This window comes from Cornus florida, unplaced genomic scaffold, assembly GCF_030987335.1.
Source record: "Cornus florida cultivar Cherokee Brave unplaced genomic scaffold, ASM3098733v1 CherokeeBrave_3.0.0_Hap2_Chr04, whole genome shotgun sequence".
Classification (NCBI taxonomy): Eukaryota; Viridiplantae; Streptophyta; class Magnoliopsida; order Cornales; family Cornaceae; genus Cornus; species Cornus florida.
This window is the reverse complement of record NW_026775574.1, coordinates 67,470,125-67,491,679: the sequence shown is the minus strand read 5'-3', so window position 1 is coordinate 67,491,679 and position 21,555 is coordinate 67,470,125. Positions and strand designations below refer to the sequence as shown.

The following is a 21,555-nucleotide window of genomic DNA, read 5'->3' as shown; positions in this document are numbered from 1 at the left end:
ACTCAATTAGGTTATTGGAACAACAAAGTAAAACTCTAATTAAATCATACTAATTTAATTACCAAGGTTCTAAAGCAACTTCAAATGGTCCACAATTAATATATACTAGTAAACAAGTCATGGCCAATACAAACATCAAGTTAAAACCTTAATTAAGCTAATGGGATCACAAAATAGATTTTAATTAATTCTTTTAATTAAAATTTCTAGATTTTCAAACTTAACCAAATGCTCTCAAATTAACCTGTGTTGGAAAGCATGCCAAGAACTAATGTAATATCACATTATAAGTTTATTTCATTCAATTTAAGACCATATGAATTAAACTTTCACTAAAGTTAAATATAAATTAAAAGTTGCAATTCTCATACAATTAATCCCAATTGAATATATGTGAACAACTATACCTAAGCTTAATTTTCTAGCATGCTACAATTCAATTCCAAGTTGTATATCACCATGAGGATTAAATCTTAAACAAGGAAATTAATTAAATGAAAGGTTTCAAAACCTCACCGAATATTCTAAATCAAATATATGTGAAGCTATATGGCATATAGATCAAGAATATCAAGTCGGAATTCAAATTGAGTGAATAGTGCACTCGGAGCAAATTAATTAATAATTACTAATTTTCAAAACACCTCCAATTACTTTCAAATTCAACTTTGTTGAAGAGCATGCTAAGGCCTAATATAATATGCTAACACATATTAATTTCAAACTAGTTAAGGTCATGTGAATTAATCTTTCACCTAAGATAAATATTAAATAAAATCTTTAATACTTATTCAAATGTTCAAAATTTTAATACACGACAATGAGCATATCAAGGGGCAATATAAAATCATGCTACATGTTTAAACCAAGTCATGAGCAACCGGGAAAATTAAATCCCGTACAAAAAAAATAAATAATAAAATCTCTAAATTTTATATTTAATCATGCAAACAAGTAGTATAAGTATCACAAGCATACTATATAACAAGAATTTAAACCTAAAACATCCCCTACCTCAATTTGAGATGAAAATCCCAAGGCCCACCAAAATAAAAGTGCTCCGAATACGACGATACCGAGAGGTTTTGTCGGGGACAACACCGTGAACAAGAATCCGCAAGAAGCCCCATGAAAATCATAACTTGACCTCGAAACCAAACTCAAGAAATGGTCAAAACTAAATTCTAATAAGGGGGATAGGTAGAGCACGGCGAGGGGAATAACAAACGTTAAAGCCGAAGACTTTTCATCAAGGAAAAGTAAACCAAAAGAGGAGAGAGAAGATGGCAACACCCCTTGGGCTGCCATGGGAGCTCCAGGTCGTGCATGAAGAGGGAAGAAGATGAAAAATGAAATATCTCACCCCCCTTTTATAGAAATCTCAAAAAGTGCCCCGAACGGGCCCCGCCGGGTCCGAAAAAGTAAAATTTGAGCAGACGCGCTCAAATGGAAAAACTTTGTGAATGAAAAAGATTCAAAATGATAAAATATGAATAATGGAAGAAACGACGTCAAAAACCGAGTCCCGAGCAGAAAGTCATGCCTAAAACAAGTTTAGCGAAAACTGGGGCCAGAAACCCTGAAACTGGAAAACATCGACCAGGAGGAAATTTCAAGAGTACACAACTTGACGAAATGTGAAAATGAATCCCGTACGAGGATCCAGGCTCAAAACAAGACATTTTGCAATAACTTTCATTAATTGCACAATGGCCCCTCCAAAAAGTGAAAACTGCACTTATGGCCTAGAATGAAAATATCTTCCAAAATATTTTCTTAAAAACCCCTGAAATAAAATATCTTCAAAAGATATTTATGAAAAACACCCCAAAAAAAGAAAATAATTTCAAAGAACTTTGCATCCATGCCCCTATGGATACCGGGAGCAACCAGAGTACTTTCTTGCAAAAGTAAAGATACGTATTTCGTGGAAACCACTCAAGATGAAGGCACGTGAAGTCAAAAACCAACTCTGAGCATGAGAAGTGAGGTTGTGCCAAAATCTGACAAACGGAAATAAGACAGAATAGGGAAAAGGACAAAATAGCGCATAGTGTCGAAAAACGAAAAATGTGAAAATGACTCGGTCCTCAAAAGAAGTTGTCAATTCACGGAAAACAGTCTTAGGAACCAATTCCGAGCACTCGAAATAACACTAAGCGACACGAAACAGAGCTCAGAAAAGAAAATTAAACGAAAAAAATTCATTCGTAAAATTTCAGAAAAAAAGGAAAGGAAGGCAAATGACCGGGTCGTTACATACGTGTCCTTTTCTGATAAGGACAAAATCATAATTGAGCCATTGTGATGATTATTTATAAAATAATTATTTCAAATATATTTTATTAGGAATATTTAATTAGACCAAGTTTGGACCATTTAAATAATTTTATTAAACATGAGACTCATATTTAACGAGTCAATTTGTCAAAAACAAAAATTCACAAAATTTTAGTGTCACGAGTCTTTTTGATTATTTGAACATCCCAACTCAAACCCAGCCACCTGATCCTAACCTTAAAATCAAAGAACTCATTTATTTATTTATTTATATGGAGTTATGACAAATAAAGCTAACTAAAAACAAAACCAACCTTAATTCTAATCCAATTTTTTAATGTGAATATAATTCAAATTTACAGATTTAAACACAATCTAAATCCAATATTTGAAATTTCTTGAATTAATCTTGAACAGAATTTCATGCACTGGATTGAACTTGAATTTTTAGTCCTAAAAAAAATTAAAAATAAAATTTTTAATGTTGTCTTTTGCATGTTGTCAATCTGGTCCATTTTGTACTCGTTTTTCAGTGCTCACAAATTTTTTTCTTTTGGGACGCAAAGATTAGCTCTGATACTATCAGGACAATTTTTTCATCAAGCTCCTCTTATTTTGATTAAGAATTGACTTTAACATCATCTATCGTTACTGTCTTGTGCCCCATAAATATTGTCGGTTTTATGACTCCCGTTTTAAGTGTGCCACCTCTCTAAAAAAAAAAAAAAAAAAATGTTCGCGGAAGACAAAAGAAGAGAGTGAAGTCGAAAGTTCCGTCCATGGAGTAGGGATTGGGATTTGTGTGGATGGCTTATGGCTATGTACGTTGGACCGTGTACCACCAAGTGTAAGGAATAAACAAGTGGTTGACTGCCCACACGCCATCGCACGCCATTCTCATGCCCAAACAAGTCGACCTAAGACTAGCCATATGTATGGACTGGGGTCCAACCATCACACTCTCGGTCAAACTTCTGGCACGGCACTTCCTATATTAGTTGACTATATTATACTTAATCCAATTATGGGTCTCTTAAAACATCTCAAAATTCACTACTACAACTCGTTTAATGTATCAAATAATTATCATAATTTACCGTAGCATCTTGGCTATTATTGTGAATCTTGACATGACAAACACCTGTTTCTCATTCTGTCTTGTTTCGTCTCGTGTGTCTAAATTAATTATGCAAGAACTCTAAATTAATAATGTAATAATTTTAAATCAATAACACAAAAACTACATAAAATTGTTTGAATTATATGTTTTTGTGTTGCAATAGCATGTAATATATTGAATGTGTGTCACGAATTTGGCGTAAATATGTTTTATGAGTGTTAATCTTTGTTGCATGAGGGTTGAATATGTGATGTACCATTTTGGCATTGCAATGTACAGATCTTGTGCACCCTTAATTTATGTGTGTTTTTTTTATAAAAAAATCATCATTGTATCAATCAAACAAAACCTAGAAAATTGAAATCAGTTTATTGCAGTTATAAACCACGATTCTCTTTTAATAATATTGTGGGAACAATCTATTTTACTTTTCGAAAAAGAAAAAGTGAAAACAAACACACTACCAATCACGTGAATACCAAAACAAATACAAATTTTATGTTAGGTTATATTATTATTTATTAATATTTTTATTTTTATTATTATTATTCTATATATATATATATATTATCGGTCCAATTCGATTTTAATCGAGGTTCTAAATTTTAGAACCGAAACCAAAACTAAAGCTTAAAAAACCCAAATTGAAATGACGATTATGTTTGGTTGATACCAATTTATCAGTTTCAACTATTTTTTGTTAGTGAGATGATTTGAGCAATATGTGAAGTTTATTAATAGTCAAATATGAGTTAAGGTGTTAAAGTTGTTACCAATTCAAGGTAATCTACAAAAACTTGGCTTGTCAACCCATGTAGTTGAGATGGCCGAGTTGGTCTAAGGCGCCAGATTAAGGTTCTGGTCCGAAAGGGCGTGGGTTCAAATCCCACTCTCAACAACCATTTTTCTTTTTGTCTTTGCTAGTTGTCCACAAGCTTTTTGTTAATGACCAATATATTTCTTTTTTGTTCTTTTGCTTCAAACATATATAGCCATTGTGAAAAGATTTTTCTTTGCTAGTTTTGTCATGGTTATTCTACTAACACACAAGCTTTTTGTTAATTGCAAACATTTCTTTTTCTTTTTCTCTCTTGTTTTTTTTTTTATTTTTATTTTTTGCTTCAACATGTAGCTAATCTGGAGAGATTTTTCTTTTGCTAGGTTGTCATGGTAATTCTATCAACACACAAGCTTTTTGTTAATGGCCAAGGATCCAAATTATATGTGACTAGGGATAAACAAAACTACTCAAAACCGTATAAAGCATAAGTAATGTGCCTACTCAAAACCGCAAGGATGGCCTAGTGGAAAAGGCTTGGGGCCTGGAGCCTCCTTCAGGGCTTGGGACCTGGAGCCTCCTTCACGTTGCTCTAATGCCATTGGTGCGGATGAGATCCTTATCTACTAGTTTAGTGACGAGATTGAACTTTGGGGCCAAGAGTATAGGATATTAAGCTTCAGGTCTCAAGTTTGATTCCCATTAGGTGCGAACAATTCCTTGAAACCACGACCGCGAACATAGTCTGAATTTTACCCAATTCGTGTGAGGGATCGCCTTACACAAGTCCCGTGGATGAGTCGGGGCAAAGCCCTGGACACCCCGGCTATCGCAAATAAAAAATGTGCTGCTCAAATGGAAACTCAAAATCAAGTTTTTAAATTGGCATTCCCTCTCTCCTTGGTATGGACTTCAATTGGCATGTTTTTACATTATATAGCAATTACAGCCGAGTGTTTGAGCTTTGAATTATGGACAATCCATGACTCATGTATCATCAACAATGAAGTCAGCTTCTCCCATACATGCCAATTCTTAATAATCATGTACTGAATTCGACGCTAATCATGGATTTTTACTTGCCCAGAGCAAAGTAATTACCTGTGTATGGACTTCCCCGAAACCCTTGCCACGCTTTTCCATTCCGGTCTTTCGCTGTTAAGAAGTGTCAGTTAACCAATCTGTAACATGCAGCCAATGTTCTCAGGCTAATGTGCTGCTCAGTTGTGAACAGTATTGCTGAAAATGGCATAGGTTTATCAAGAATATTTTATTTTAAAATTTTGGATTCATTGTAAGAACAAATTTTGAAACTGAATGTGAAAGAAAAAACTCAAAAAACTTGTCTGATATTGATGTTGATTCTAGAATTTCTAATGTATTCTAAAAAACAAAGATCATCTTCACATGAGAACTGCTGCTCGAGATGGATGATCTCAGCATTTTCTTCATCTGTGAAGATCCGGGGGACACCTGCAAAAATGAAGCAGAAAGTTGAGTTAGCTTCAGAAAGAAGAACTATTCAATTCAAAATGGGATGAATGATATAAATAACAAATACTGTACCAAGCACCAGCTTTGGGGAAAACAATGCTACACATATATGTCAAAACGAAGTAAAATAAAGAGAAAAATAATGTAACATCAAGCAAGATAATTCTGGTAAGGGAAGTTCATGCTGACCATATAAATGACAAAATCACATGATTTGGTCTGCACCTCGTCTGAGATTCAAGACCAATCAGGTGGCCATCCTCCTTGGTGCATAAACACGTTTTCCTCTTCCACTATTCCCAGTTTAAGTCAGTCCCCTTCAAAAGAGTCAAGCTTCCTGAGCTTATTCCCATCATACAAACAATACTTCAACTACTTGTTACATTTACGAGGGAAATCATGGCACAATCGTATCGACGAGGCATAATGACCGTGTTGTGGGAACTGGTAAACTACTCGCACACACTTTTTCCACCCCTCCCTGGAACTGGTAAACTACTCGCACACACTTTTTCCACCCCTCCCCCCACCACGGCTAGAAGCCCTTTGGCGCAATTTATTTCAGTTTTATAGTACAAACACTTGATTACCTAGGATTACTTCTACTACCTCAGCCACTAAGAAAAAAAGAAGAAGACAAATTTCAACGAGTTGAAAGCTCAGCTGCATTAGGAAAGACTTGCACAGTTTACATGGTACAAGCAAGTAGGAACCTAATACCATGAAAAAGTGACTAATATGACAACAATGCAAATCTACCTATCACAAATACTTCATGCCATCATGTACATATTTAGCTGAGTTCCAAGAACTGAAATTTCTTATGGCACTTAAATTAAGGGGTTGAGATCCTGATTGCATTCAAAAGACAACATTACTTTTTCCATTTCAAATTTTTACTATAGGCTAGCTTTGAACAGAGAGGTACAATAGGTTGTATATGAAGGTAATCTATACCGTTTGCATAGTAGGGATCATTATCGTAGCTCGTAGACTGGCCATGCCACATTATAATAGACATTTCACATTTTATTAGCAGCCAAAATCTTTAAGATCTAGATTTTCACTACATCATATGCACCAAATTTTCATTTTAAAATACACTGAACATAGAATAAAAAATAGTAAAAAAAATCTACTGACCATGAAAGCATTCCCTTGCTTCTCCAGCCATAAGGACAACATCACCACTTCGAAGGAAAATTGCAAATGGTGTATCCTGTCTGGACTTCCCTCCAAGAAGGAATATGGCTTTGCAGCCCAAACTGAGGGAAAGCAAAATTATCTTATCAGGCCCCAACATAAATGTTTTTGCCTTTCTAGATAATCAAGAAAGAACAGGAAATAGCACGATACCTCATGCTTACAATAGGTTTACTCCAATCTGCTTCCATGTCATCAAGGTGACCCCCAAGCGTATCACCTAGAAGAAAAGCATTGCTGTTTTAACCAATAAATAATCCCTTTAATCATCAAGGACAATTGGCTAAAAAAGGTTGTATAACTAATAATTGTACTTCTCAATGATATTACTTATCAACAAAGGTATATTTCAGAAATTATGAAGAAAAAAAACTCAAACCAATTTGTTTACAACATTAAAGGTTAATCAACGATTATGTCAGTATACCACTGTCTAAGGAGTACCTAGCCCGAAGTAATTCACTATTGCAGCTTCTGGCTGAAATTCTTCCCCCAATGGCATTGCAGGTGCTGCCATTTTTTTAGCCAGTTGACAAAGTCCATGAGGGATCTTGTTGTGTGGGAGGGAAACATCATAGTTTCGCTGCATGATCATGGAGAAAGTTGCATCAGAAAATATTATTCCGCTTATCTGAATAAAGTAGAAGGAAGTGCACATGACATATTACCAAGGTTAATCCAGCAAAAATTCCATGAAAAATAAATAAATAAATTAATTAAAAAAAAAAAGCACAACGATGAAGTATGCTCAAGATACAATTACAGTTGGTGTTCATAGTTTATTGGCCACGCTGCAAAAATGAGCTACTGGAAGTGCCAGGGATCACCTTATCACCATTCTATATCAATGGGTCTAAATAATTTCCAACACCGGATAGCAAATACATAGCAAAATGCATCATAGACACCACAAAAACCTTGGCTTGGGTAGTATGTCCTGCAACTCCCAAAAGGGAAGGTTGAGGTTCATGTCCCAGTGGAGGCATGTGTGTGTGAGAGAGAGTATTACCATGAGAGAGAGAGAGAGAGAGAGAGAGAGAGAAGGAGAGAATCACAAGCACTATTAAGGCACCATACAAACCAAGATGTAGATTTAACTTTTGACATTATTTGCACAAAGTGACTATTCTCAAACTTAGAACATATTCTCCCACTTCACGACGAGCTTTTACCGCTATACTAAGCCGTGGCCCCTTAATGTACAGAAAATATTCATATTGTTGTAAACTAGATGTTTGCAATAAAGCACATGAAGGAAAATCTTATTCAAGGATCAAATGATTAATGAAACAACTAATATGGAACACAAGTTACAGCATAGAATTAGTGTAAATATCTTATGGAAGTTCAACAAATCAACATGCATAAAAAAAATGGAAATCCACAGTGGTAAGCTAATAGCTTGAACAAGATTTTACCACTATACATCAATGGCTCCTTTGTAAATAGAAATTATTCATATTGTTTTAGAACAAGATTTTTGTAAGGCATATGAAGTTAAGTTTTTTCAAGGCTCAAATGGTCGATGAAACATGAGTCACAACATAAAATTAGTGTGAATATCTTATGGAAGTTCAACATACAACGAAAATATGTAAATCCCTAGCAATATGTCAAGTGTTCTCTCACTTGATTGCAGGGTTGAACCATTTCACTAAACAACAGCCCCTTCATAGATAGAACTTATGCACGCCGTATTAAGACAAGATTTTTGTGATATGGCATGTGACGTGAAGTTTTTATTCAATGTTCAGATGACTGATGAAACAACTTATATGGAACACACAAGTCACAAGACCCACACCATACAATTAGTAAGAATACATTGTAGAAGTTCAACATGAATAAGAAATATGTAAATCCATAGTGGTAATCTCATAGATTGAAACCATATGTTCACATTATTAAAACACATGGGAGGAAATAATTAAAATGAGTGAATGACCAGTACACTAGATGCTTGCTAAATCAATAATAAGTAATAACAATTGAACACACTCCATACTTCACATGATTTATAAATTTTGGGCAGATTTTGATCAAGAAAATCTCATAGAAGATCCCAAATATCTCGGATGCTTGCTATCTTGATTTAGTGTGAGATGTCAAGTCCATCTTTTATACTTGGTCAAAAATCGATACCAGGACATAATAAAAAAATATGGTAAAGGCAATTTTCTTTTCCCAGTAAGTATGGTAAAGGCAATATTAACCAACTTGAGATAAATCAATGGAAAACAACAAGAGTGAAATTAGCAATGACCTTAGACCACTCAAATTGTAGGCCAAGGGTACTCCACCTTAGCTTCCGCAGCAAAACAGTTGCCGATACTGATTTGCGTGTGTCTCCTCTTGACAACACATCAGATCCCTCGGAAAATTTCCATCTAGAGGCATTTACGTCTCCAGAAGGAAAATTAGAATTGCAATCCAAACCTGTGGACAAACTCTCCTCTTCAACAAAAACTTTTCTTTCTTTGGCTGCAATGAATAAGTCATGTATTGGCCCATAAATTGCATTGTGATTTGTTCTATTAGGAGGCTGCGGGAAGCTTGTTAAGCTCTCCTTTATCCATTGGCATTGTTCCTCAATACTTAACACCCCAGGGATGAAATAAAATCCTGCATTGGAACACATCTATACTCAAAATAGAATTTTGATAATTTGGGAAGCTAGTGACAAAAGGGATGAATATCCAACCAAAAAAAAAAAAAAATTTAAACCACTCCGCATAGAACTCAATCAAAATTTTGATTCTGAGGTATATAGTTTGACGCCAAATGATGATACTATAGCTTCAAGCAGTCATCAACTGTGTTACATGGACTCGGGTACGTGTGTCGGACACGGTTGTATATCCATGAGTCGGACGTGTCAAATCTCTAAACAGGACACACAGACACGGTTAAAAATTCATTTTATTAATTAGTTTATTTTATTTTATAGAGTAATGTTTTTATCTAATATAGTCATTTAACTCATTTTAAAGTAATAATATAATGTAATTGAATGATTGGCTATGCTTTTTAAGTACATGTCCAACCAAAAGTGTCGGACACATATCCCATACCCATGTCCGAGGGATATGTGTCCGACACGGGTACTTCACTACTTTTGAAGAATCCGTGTAACAGAGGTCATCAAACAGTGAAAACACCCTAGATATGTGTTCTAACACAATAAGAACTCAGCCAAGGACCAATTGAAAATCAAATAACAATCTTTATTACTCTAATGATCTAATCCCATTTTGTACCACAATAACAGAGACATCAAGGTGGTGCTGAAGTATTCATCAACTCTGTAACAGTTCCACTGAGCTGAACCAAATGCAGTTTAACAACCTTCATTACCAGGAAAAAATATATATATACCTTCAATACTCTAATCCCACTTTGTACTAAATTATTATTGAAATCAAGGTGTCGTTTAACTCTGTCACAGTTCCATTTAGCTTAACCAAATGCAGCAACTAACAATGTAAATATGTCATATATTATATAATATTGTAAGGTGGTGCTGAACTAATTGGGTTCATCTATTATGTCATAGAAATTCTATATATATATACACACACACACACACTAATTGGGTTCATCAATTATGTCATAGAAATTTATATATATATATAGAAGACATTAAATATCAAATGCAAAGCTTAAAATCACTAGACATGAGAATTTAACATACCAGGGCGGTTCTCCAAACAGAAAACAGGCTGATTAAAATCGCGTTGAAGCACAGAAATTCCAGGAGGAAGTTCATTGTTTCGATTAAAGGAATCTAGAACGGACTTGAAATCAATAACCTCCGATAAATCTACTGGTCTTGGTTGCTTTTTCCTGATTGTGAACAGCACATCAGAGACTTGTACTTATGGCGTTATATATATATATACACACGCATACATACACACATATGTGTGTGATTATGAATTGAGGAGAGCTGGAAATTGATAAATATATGATACCTTTTGGAAGATTTGGTGCTGTGATCGTAATACAGTCTGTATTTCTTCTCTGCTTTCCTGAAAGCGGTTCGCTCTGAATCATCGTCGTTGACACTGTCGGCTCCGTACATTTTCACTGCTTAGCTTTTTAGATCGAGATTGGAGGGACACAAAACGATGACCAAGCTAGGGTTTTGGTTAGGGATACGAAAAAAGTTCACTCAGGTTGGTTATTTTAGCAAAGCCTTTCCTTGGTTTCACTGCAAGAATCTGACTTTTCGTTTTTTTTCTTTTTCAAATCTGGTTCACAAATGTAATACAGTAAATAATTTTCTATTATCATAAAAAATAATTACTTTATTTCTATGATTTATGACTAATACAATAAGTTACGGACACAATGATACCTCAAATTTTTTTAAAATATAATACAAATACAGAATAATAATAATAATAATAAATACAATTTTTATATAAAGATATATATATATTTTATTTATTAATTTTCTATTGTATTATGAATCTAAATGCAATCATTAATATAATGTAAGAATTTGTTTCAAAATAGATAAAACAAGCATTCCTGATCATCACTTAAAAAATTTAAACATTTTTTTTTACCATTATATTCTATTATTATTGTTGGAAAAGTCAAATTTTAATGTTTAAACTTGTTAAAAATGTGTTATAGAGTATCCGAGAAGTATTAGATAAGTAGTTGAAATATCGGAGAAATATTGGATACATGTTAGAAACTAAAATATTCAATAATTCATCATTGAGTACATACAGCTCGTTCCACATGCTCGAGCCAAAATTAGTTCTATAATTTGTAATAAAAAGTTAAGAAGCACCACAACAAAATCTTTGACAATTCATTTATCTTGTCTACCACAATTGTTTTTAAGTTATTATTGATTTATTAAGAAAAATTTAAAAATAAAAAACTAAAACAATAAAGAGTTAAAGAAAATGCTCCTATGCACAAAAGCATACATGTACTTCAAACTCTTGAACAAAGTAGTTGCTTCCTATTCTGAGCTAATCTATTTAGGTGCCCCTCTTTTTTTGACTTTCTAATTTTATCTACAATCAATTCACTATTTAATTCTCATTTCTCAGCAGATTGAAGTGTTTGTTAAAGTAATGAAGATGCCATTTAAAATAGTAAGTGTCACTTACAATAGGATATATTTTTAAGTGATAGAGATTTCATTTATTTTAACACTTAAAAACTAAATAAATATCAAAACAATTATGAATTTATAAATATCACTTAAAATTCAATTCTTAAATTTGTACTAAACATTGACAGTTCATCTTGTAATGATGTGGCAATAATTAACTAAGTTGATACAAGACTTTTGAACATGTCAAAAAAAAAAAAAAAAAAAACAACAACAACAACAACATTAAATAAGAGGGGAAAAAAAAACTTATTCACTATTACTCTAGATAATCGATCGTCTTGTTTGGCCAACAGTAGGGGTGGGATTTGGATGTGCTTAACCCGAGTAACTTGATTCTCGCTCAAAATATTTACGGTAGTGGACAAGGTACTTGAGATCATGGGATCTGATTGGTTTAAACTTTAAAGTCTGAATTTATTTTGAACGGGATTTGGACAAATATTTTACTAACTCAAGGAATTCAAAGAAATTTGAAAAATCCGTGTGATATGGCACAGGGTAAGAAGCAATGAGTTTTTTCAAAACTTGGGTTGGCGAGGGCATGTGGTCTAATCCCTTGACTCGCCCAAATCCCACTCGCGGCCAAACACACCGCGGGAGGGGGGGGAGGGGTGTGTGTGTAGGGGTGACAATTCGTATTCGCGGGTCATAATCGTGTCGTGCCAACTTAAGAATATTATACTAAACAACTCAATCTAAGCACCACCCGTTTAATAATCGTGTCAGGAACTCTCAACACTAACTCGACCTGTTTATTAAACGGGTTACACAATGACCTATTTATATATATATATATATATATATATATATATATATATATATATATATAGATATATATAATTTAAATTATTAATAATACTCAATAAAATAATAAATACTAAAAAAAATATAAGTTTTAGTCAACCAAATTACTAAATAGTTTATAGTTTACAAAAGATTAAATTATAAGACACGAGTTTATATAATAATTTTAGAATTTAAACAAAAATTTATTTATGACATATATAATTAAACGAATATAAACTGGTTACACGGGTTGAATCTTGTGATGCCCCTCGGATCCGAGACACTGGTTGATCAAGTCCGACCCGATTCCGAGGGATATTAAATAATTAAAGTATTTTAAATCGAACACGGAATACAAAATTGATTTAAGAAATAAAAATTTAAAAGCTGAAAGGAACTAGAAATAAATATCTTCCAAATATAATTATAAAAATCCAAACTTCAAAACCTCTGTAAGTTTACAACTCGGGAATCCAACTAGTGGACCCCTAATAATCTCAACTGATAAAACTTTACAAAATAAAATCCAAAACTAAAACCAGAAAGAAAAATCATATCTAGTCGGAAGAGTGAGTGACTGTATCTGCATCACCATGATCAAACCCTAAGCCTGGTACTTACGAACACTTGAAAAATAAAGGTGGGTCAGGCCCACATGCAAGTTCCATCCTACTACAATCCGTACATAAACCCGATACGCAGATACATCCTAGATAGCTCGGCAATATCTACAATATAACATAGGATGCTCACTAGCCTATAACATAGCTCAGCCTGGGTAGAAGGTGACATATCAAACACGCTTTTCAGCGGTCAAGTACCTAGACCTACCAGGGAACATTAGCTATATCTAGCTACTCAATCTTTGCAATATACGCACCCTAACCGTGATTAGGAGCCTCAAGCTCGTATCACGGTACCATAAATATATATATAAATTCTTTCCTAATATAGAAAAATAAAACAAACATCCGTTATGTCGTTCAACTGTTTTAGTTGACAGGACATGCATCCATGTAGGATTAACTATTCTAGTTAATCCATTCCGTATGTATGAAAGGGGTAGGACTTAGCTTTTTGATCTAATCCATCCCTAATATGTCACCGTCCCATACCGGTACATATAATGCATATGATCCACACATGATGCACACTCAAAATGAACATCAAGTATATCCAGAACCAACATAATAGAAATCAGATATAGATAAACTCCTATCATGCATCCAGTATATGATTATATTCATAGAACCTCCTTTTAAATTGTTAAAATAAGAATAAACAATTTAAACCATCCATTTCCATGTAATTGACAGAACAGAAATTAAGACAGTTCAGCAATTATCCTTCATAACATAATATAATGAATATCAGAATTTTAAACTGCACATTATACTAGAATTTCCAAAACAACACATCCATACTAGTTCGTTTAAAATGTTAAAATGATGACTAGCATTTAAATCCTCCCATATCCTTTACGGCATGCAAATTTATAATTAAATCTCATGGCATCTATGTAATTCCCCATTATAATGTGTCGGATATAATGACACTCCAAAGTTTAAGTACATCATATGAAACTTCAAAAGTATTTTATACCAGTTTCACTTAATTTGCTAACACGAAACTAGCAACTAACCTTCCACTACTCCCGACAATATACAACTTATTAGATACGAGTACATGACGTCATAACCAACATTCCTGGAACTGAACTATGCTAAATATATCATTGATATAAATTCTAACAATAATTACAATGTCAGTCCAAATTAAGTTGTCAAAACAACTTAGCGAAACAAGCATTCCTCCTTCCTTGACAGTAGGCCTATTATAAGCTTATGTTTTATGACATGCATTTAGGTTTAGCACCTTAGCATAAACCAACTATTTGAAGGCTTTAACAAGTTAATTTTAATCATTTAAAACCCCCCATCACTTTCCAGTAATTACCTTTAAGCCCCTGAACTTTAGAAAAATTGTAGAAAACACCCGTAGGGGTTTTTTTCCCATGGGAGCCGAATCCCCTTTATTGGAGCATGAGAGCCGGCTCTCACCCCTGAGAGCCCATCTCTGCTTCATTGCTTCGTTTCTGCTTCGTCCGGTTGTCGTTTGCTCTACCGGCGAAGCCCAACGTCCTATTCCAAATCTTTTTAACATTCCTAAGGTTCTATTCAAGTTCCTAAAGTCCTAGAAACCCTACATATTCCAATATGAATTTATTAACAAAGCTTCAACCGAACCAATTTTCTTTTCCTTTGTTTATCTTCTTCGCTTCCGGCGAAGACCACTCCTCTGCTCCAAGTTTCCTTAAAGTTCTTAAGGTTCAATACAAGTCCCAACAATCATAGAAACTTCTCAAATTCTATTATAAACTTGATTAACAGAAGTTTAAATAAAAAACAACACAGTTTGAGAAAAACCCAATTTCAGTTATTTAAACGTAAAACAGGTTACAGTCTAATATAACATGCATCAACTATTAGTTTTAAAGGTTGAATTAATCCCTGGAGACTATATAGAATGCACAGAACATAAGTTTATAGGAAGAAGACAGAATGAAACTTGCCTTTGAGATTTTTGAATTAAAATCCCTACGCTGTCTTCCTAGATTTTCCGGCGATCCCGCACTGTTCTAACTTATTTGCTTCCTCCTTGGTTCCTCATACGAACAACACTCCTATCCTTCCTTGGTTCAACCCACAGTCCATGGCTGAAATCCTATCTGGTGGTTCTATCAGTTTCAAGCGCCCCACTGTTTTTCCCTCAAACACCCATTACATGTCTCTGTATCTCTCTATCTCACAATACGTGAAAAGAGTTTTGTTTTCCTAACCCTAACAGACATATAAGATTATATATATAGGCACTTACTAAGACCTAATTCCAATTCCTAGCTAACTATAAGTCGGCTTATTTATCTCTATAAAAGAAAACCCTAATCCTATATAATCATACAAAAAAATATATACCAAATAAGTCATATTAAAACATACGTCATTTAATCCTACTTTTAAGTAAAAAAAAAAAAAAACAATTAAATTAAAGCAAAATTAAATAGTTAAAGCAACACAGCCATAAAACAGATAAATAATTAATTTAACATTTATAAACAATTACAATACAATAATTAAATTAAATACACACAAATAATAATAAAATAACTAATTTAACCAAATAACAAATAAGTCCAATAATTTAAATAAAAATGAAAAACAAACCAAAATATTTTCATTTTATCCTTTTTAAAATTAGGGATATTATAAATCTCTCAACTTAAATACGACACGATTAACTAAACGGGTTAATCATATCGACTCGTTTATAATCCACACTCATTTAAAATTAATCTAAACTTATTTAACCCGTGTTGTATGGTTGGTTTTGGCCCTTTTGGGTGTTTGGGGGAGGGGGTTGTTCAAAGCCCTTTTGGTGGTGGCCGGATCTCATTTTCTCTTTCTTTATATTTATGATTTCACCTTTTAAGGTGATTTGTGACGACAAACAAATTAGGTGATATGGTACGAACTTATTATCTTTTCTATTTATCATCGATAGTTCGCACTTGGACAAGTCTCCTGGTTTTTCCAAATTAATATTTTTTTTTTCCACGTGAACTTATTTTAATAGGTTTTCAAATATTGGGCAAACTTTTTTCCTTTTTGGGTGTATTCTATATTTTTACTAAAATTACTATATTATTCATTTATTTTTTTTTTTTTTCCAAAGCTAAAAATCACACAAGTAGGACCCATCAATAAATGCGTTTCTAACGTTCTCAAATACTTAAATGGACCCCATCGATTCAGTCAATTTTAAATTTCATTCATGTTACATGTAGATTTTTTTATTATTATTATTTTTTGCTCATGTTACATGTAGATCACTCATGCATATTTGATTCAAATCTCTAACTGTAAAAAACATTTTCCTTGAAATAAGTCCTTTTTCTAACTTAATTTTCAGAAGAAATTTCTTTAAAAACTATCTCAAATTCTCAATTCAAAGGAATTCTTAAGATTAATTTTCTTTTCTTTTCTTTTTTCTTTTTCTTTAAAAAAAAAAAATTGATAATTATAACTATTCTTAGAAATTTGAACGGACTAATCTTATATGTCTTCGCATACCATGCACAGACAATGCTTGATATCGTGTGTGTGTGTGTTTTCTTTTAGCATTCATGGACAATAATGCTTAATGTGTGCATGTATGGTGTGTGTGTATAACACATAACAACCTTAAAAGCCAAAACTATGTAAGACAACAGCTAATTTTTCTTATTTATGTCGTCTAACGGATTAAATAATACTGTAATTCAATGTTACAAAGAGAAGACAATTAACTACTACAAAGTTTTTCTATTATTTTCTTGTCTTCTTGTTCGAATAATATCAAACTCACGTTGCTATGCTATGCTATGCTGCAAGTTTGGATGTTAATCCCCGTTAATTCATTTTAAGAAATCATAGAGTTGTTTGCATAGTCTCCTAATTACAGTACTACTACCTTAAAGTTATAAATTTTAACATTATAGCATGCGAGTGATTGTAAATATTCGGAATTTATATTATAATTCCAAATAACGTCTGGCTAGGCGAGAAAGTCTACTATCATGGTTATCAGTTGCGGTTTTAGTTACTGTATCGATCGTGGTATAATGGATTCGGACGAATATCAGTATAAACCGATCGAATCAGTCAATTCATGGAGGTGTGTAACGATATCGAATTCTTGAAAAATGATTACGGATAGGCCGATATGGTGAACCATGACGTACTCCGGAATCTCTCTGTCGTTGAATCATTCATCAGGTGAATCACACCACCACATTCAAGGGCCGATAATCTCGGGGTTAATATATCCACGCTATTGTAGACTTTCACCTAGTTAGTAGGATTCCTCATTACCAAAAAGTTTTCAAAATTTTTAAGTATAATTTTCAAAAATTATAACTTTTCATTAGATCAAGAAAATTTTGTTTATTTTAGAATTTTAGAGAGAAGAGAAAAGAAAAAGAAAAAAGAGGACTTACGTATAAGAGCACTAAGAGTGCGTTTGGATGGGATGATTTGGAGGGGTATGAAAAGAAAAAAAAAAGAAATGATAAGGCTTAAATGCGTTTGGGTGGTTTAAAGTAGAGAAAATAAAGGATAGGGAGAGATTCCTTATCCCTCCTTTTCTATCTCTCAAAAAATGAGAAGATAAGAAAAGAAATGAAAGTGTTTAAGTAATATTTCTATAATCCCGAAAGTACCATCAACAATTAAAAAAAGAAAATTAAATATTCTACTCATATCCCTTTTATTTAAATGGTGAATAGTAATTTAGTTGTTATCATTAGCATACTTTTCTTACCTCTATTGAATCCAAACAACAATACTATTATATCATTTCTCTTCTATCTATCCAAAAATAAATAAAAATTATTGTTATCTCTTCTTTTTATTTCTTTTCTCTCATGACTAATTTTACCATTTCATTTCATTTTTTTTCTTTTCTTTTTTCTTATTTTTATCCAAACAAACCCTATATAAAAAAAACACAATGGAGAAAGGTAGGATGATGATAGGGTCATCTTTGGAAATCATTATACGACCAATCTTTAATAACGAAGATTATGATTGCCAAGGAAATTCAGGACATAATAGATTCAAAAGTTACCCATAACCCCACAAATTTAATTTGTTGACCCCAAAGAAGAAAAAAATGTGTTTAAACCAATGCACACCTGGTGGGGACCACAGCCCCACAAATAACCAATGTATGTTATTGTCATTCACATGAAAAGGAGCATGGTTTTCAAATTTACAAAGACAATTAGAGAATGTTAATGATTCACAACTTAAAAATTATCCAGGAAAAAAAAAAAAAAAAACTTAAAAATTATCCGAAAATGATTTTTACATAGTGAATTATCTGACCTACTATTTTTAATTAATTTTTTATAAAATAAATAGTAGAATAAGCTTCCTTCACTTATTTGTATTTGACATAAATAATTAATAAAAAAACATTCAATTATACAATTCACAACTCTTAAACCTTACTCTGCGTCTAGTATTCTCGGTTTGTGCTTTTGTTTAAGCACTTTAAGCATGTTTGGTCTGTCACATGGAAATCAATTCTTAACAATTCAAAAAAGAAATTTTTTTTTTTAAAATTACAAAAACAATAGTAAAAATAATTATTTTTAATTGAATTTTTAGATACAATTCTTAGAAACTATTAGATTAATCAAACAGGGTTTTTCAACAGTTTTTTTACTTTCCAAAAAATAAAAAAACCTATAGTTGTTAGAAAACTAAGGTCCTGTTCGACAACTGCTTTTGATTCTTATTTTGTTTTGACATGAAACAAAAATAATATTTGTGTTATGGATTGTGTTCAATAGTAATAAGAAATGACAGTTATAGTTGGTTCATAAAATTCTGAATCAAAAATACAAAGACAAGTTTCCGTAAAAAAAAGTTACTAGTTTGAAAAATAAAATAACAAGATAACAAATGGTCATTTAAGATTTTCTATGCATCACTCTAGTGTTTTATTACACTGGGTAAGTAATCAAAAATACCAATTTAATGCTTATAATTTTTATTTACAGCAAATATTATTGAACATGTTTATGTGTTTATTAACCAAAGAAAAAAAATATTTTTGTATTTTACTTTACTACAGTAATGAAAATAAAATAAAAAAAAACAGCCACCGTGGATGGTTCGGGTAGGTTCACACATTGACTTGGCATAAGTAGACTCACCCTAACACGGTAGTCTCTTTCAAATGTTTGGTCGTTTTTATATTAAAATGTCAAACTTAAAATTGCTGGCACCAATTCTTTTTCCATTTTTTTTTTGAAAATAAAATCTATTTCTTATTAAATAATAATAATAAAAATGGTATCGGAATAGTTCTATTGATCCACTAACATTATTAGCCCAAATAAATACAACACAATGAATGAATGCTAACATTCAATTGAACTACAAACATGCTTTCAAATTCAAATATATCAATGCAAAATCTTGTGGGATCTAAATAATTAAAATTGAGAAATTCAGTCTATAGGTAACAAACACAACCATTTATATTCTAACTAGTAATATTTTTGAAAATACAACATGTATAAAAATTCCAAAAAAAAGAAAATATATTTTCCTTACCTAAAGATCTCTGACTCCAAAAGACACCCACCTTCCGTCACTAGAATAATTTCATGTAATAATAATATTAGTATTAATAATAATGTAGTAGTAATTAGTGCAACCACATTAAGCTTGGTGCACCACGGCTCATTCTAGCAAAACTCGGCGGCTCACGTTAGATACTAGTGAAATCTCGTAGTGGGGGACACTAGTCCACACTGAAAGTCTCTCGATCTGGATCTGGGTCAAGAAACCCTCCATCAGAAAAATCAAGAAAAGATTAAAAATAATATCCTCCACCCAAAGTGTAGCGCAGCCTACTACAACAATACACACCACGGCTCAATCTAGCAGAATCGGGACCCAGCACTCGCCCGGCTCACGTTAGCGGCGCAAGGCAGCTCGAAGTGCCACAGCCTCCCCACACCCTTCACCAAATTCTTCCTGCACAGGAACTCCTCCGCGAAGGCTTTCTCCACCCTCCGGTCAACGTCGTGCAGGAACACATGCGTCACACCCGATCGCTTCCTGTTCCTCGCCATCACCGCCGCCGAGTAGATCGCCGCCATCCTCCCCGGCGCCGCCGCGAAGTACCCTTTCGGCGCGTCGATCATGATCAAGTCCCACTCCTTGTCGTACACCTCGCTGGGAAGACCGGTCAGCGCCAACTTGCACCGGTCGTTCCCTTTTATGTACGATTTCGCCGGCGAGCACTCCGGCTCCGACCGGTATGATCGGAGCAGATTGTCGGCCTCGTCGAGCCTGGTCCTGTACTTGACGGCGTGGGCCTTCAGGTACGGGGCTTTTTGGGTCACCGTCTCGAACCATTTCGGGTCTTCTTCGAGGAAGAGAGTGGTCCCACCGGGGTTGAGTGAGGCCCACATGAGGGAGTCCAGGCCGAGACCGAAGACGAGGAAGTTGCAGGGAGAGAGAGATCGGAGGACGTCGTAGGTGACGGAGATCTCGCCGAGGGATTGCTGCGGTACGTCGTGGGAGGTGGCGTAGTGGAGGATGGCTTTGAGCTGGATCGGCGTCGCTGAGCCTTTGTCGGCGGTGGGTTTGGACAGGGAGCAGAGGATGGAGGTGTCGGCGGCGCGGAGGAAGCTGGAGATGAGCGTCACACCGCCGATAAGACCGACGAGTGCGATGCCGAGGAACAGCGGCTTCTCGGTTAAGAAACGGCAGCTCTTCATCATTTTCTTGGGAAAAAGTTGATTGGTTCTCGAGAAAAAAGGACGGAAAAAAATCTTTGAGAGAATATCTGGTGTCTCGTGTTTTATAATGAGAGTGTGTATAGACGACTCTGGAGAAGTGAGAGCTTGTGAGATAAAAAAAAAGGGCAAGGACTGGTGGTGGTGGGAGTTGTTTTTTTTATGACTAAAATGTCCTTAACGTGATAACATTTTTTATTTATTTAATCTGATATAGTGTTACGCAGGTCTTACTTTTTCAATGCAGTGTCTTCAAATTCTACTATTGCCGTCCGTTAAATATCGTAATTATCGGATGATTGGTACTTTGTGGGGTCAGATTTTGAAATTCTTGTCGTGGTCTATTTGATATATTTTTTGGCTGTGTTTTATTGAAGTGGACCAGACCGTACCATATC

At 33.9% G+C, this 21,555-nt stretch overlaps 2 protein-coding genes and 1 non-coding gene across 4 annotated transcripts; 1 reads left to right on the top strand and 2 right to left on the bottom strand.

The window, feature by feature from the left end:
• The first annotated feature begins 4,217 nt into the window (after nt 1-4,217).
• Nucleotides 4,218-4,298, top strand: TRNAL-AAG (transfer RNA leucine (anticodon AAG)). Its single transcript has one exon. It is a non-coding gene; the product is annotated as a tRNA-Leu (tRNA).
• A 59-nt stretch (nt 4,299-4,357) lies between these two features.
• On the bottom strand, nt 4,358-11,086 carry LOC132303430 (alpha-ketoglutarate-dependent dioxygenase alkB). Of its 2 annotated transcripts, XR_009481215.1 has the most exons (8): nt 10,847-11,086; nt 10,567-10,718; nt 9,139-9,497; nt 7,320-7,458; nt 7,029-7,095; nt 6,816-6,937; nt 5,862-5,989; nt 5,525-5,651 (listed from the first exon to the last, which is right to left on the bottom strand). XR_009481215.1 is itself a non-coding variant. In XM_059800681.1 (7 exons), the coding sequence occupies exons 1-7, from the start codon at nt 10,954-10,956 to the stop codon at nt 5,512-5,514; spliced, it is 1,089 nt and encodes a 362-aa protein (XP_059656664.1). In that variant the 5' UTR covers nt 10,957-11,086; the 3' UTR covers nt 4,358-5,511. The 2 variants fall into 2 exon arrangements, 1 of the variants encoding a protein (XP_059656664.1); XM_059800681.1 differs by lacking the exon at nt 5,862-5,989 and having other exon boundaries at nt 4,358-5,651.
• An 8,780-nt stretch (nt 11,087-19,866) lies between these two features.
• LOC132303428 (arabinogalactan O-methyltransferase 1-like) lies at nt 19,867-21,277 on the bottom strand. Its single transcript, XM_059800679.1, has one exon. The coding sequence runs from the start codon at nt 21,140-21,142 to the stop codon at nt 20,294-20,296; it is 849 nt and encodes a 282-aa protein (XP_059656662.1). The 5' UTR covers nt 21,143-21,277; the 3' UTR covers nt 19,867-20,293.
• Between the last annotated feature and the right edge of the window lie 278 nt (nt 21,278-21,555).

Bases quoted from the DNA above. Each gene is read 5' to 3' on its own strand.
- LOC132303430 (XM_059800681.1), bottom strand. From the start codon at position 10,956: ATGTACGGAGCCGACAGTGTCAACGACGATGATTCAGAGCGAACCGCT. The intron at 9,498-10,566 runs GTATGTTAAATT...GTTCCAATGCAG, and splicing joins CTGTTTGGAGAACCGCCCTG to GATTTTATTTCATCCCTGGG. The intron at 7,459-9,138 runs GTCATTGCTAAT...ATGATCATGCAG, and splicing joins TACAATTTGAGTGGTCTAAG to CGAAACTATGATGTTTCCCT.
- LOC132303428 (XM_059800679.1), bottom strand. From the start codon at position 21,142: ATGATGAAGAGCTGCCGTTTCTTAACCGAGAAGCCGCTGTTCCTCGGC.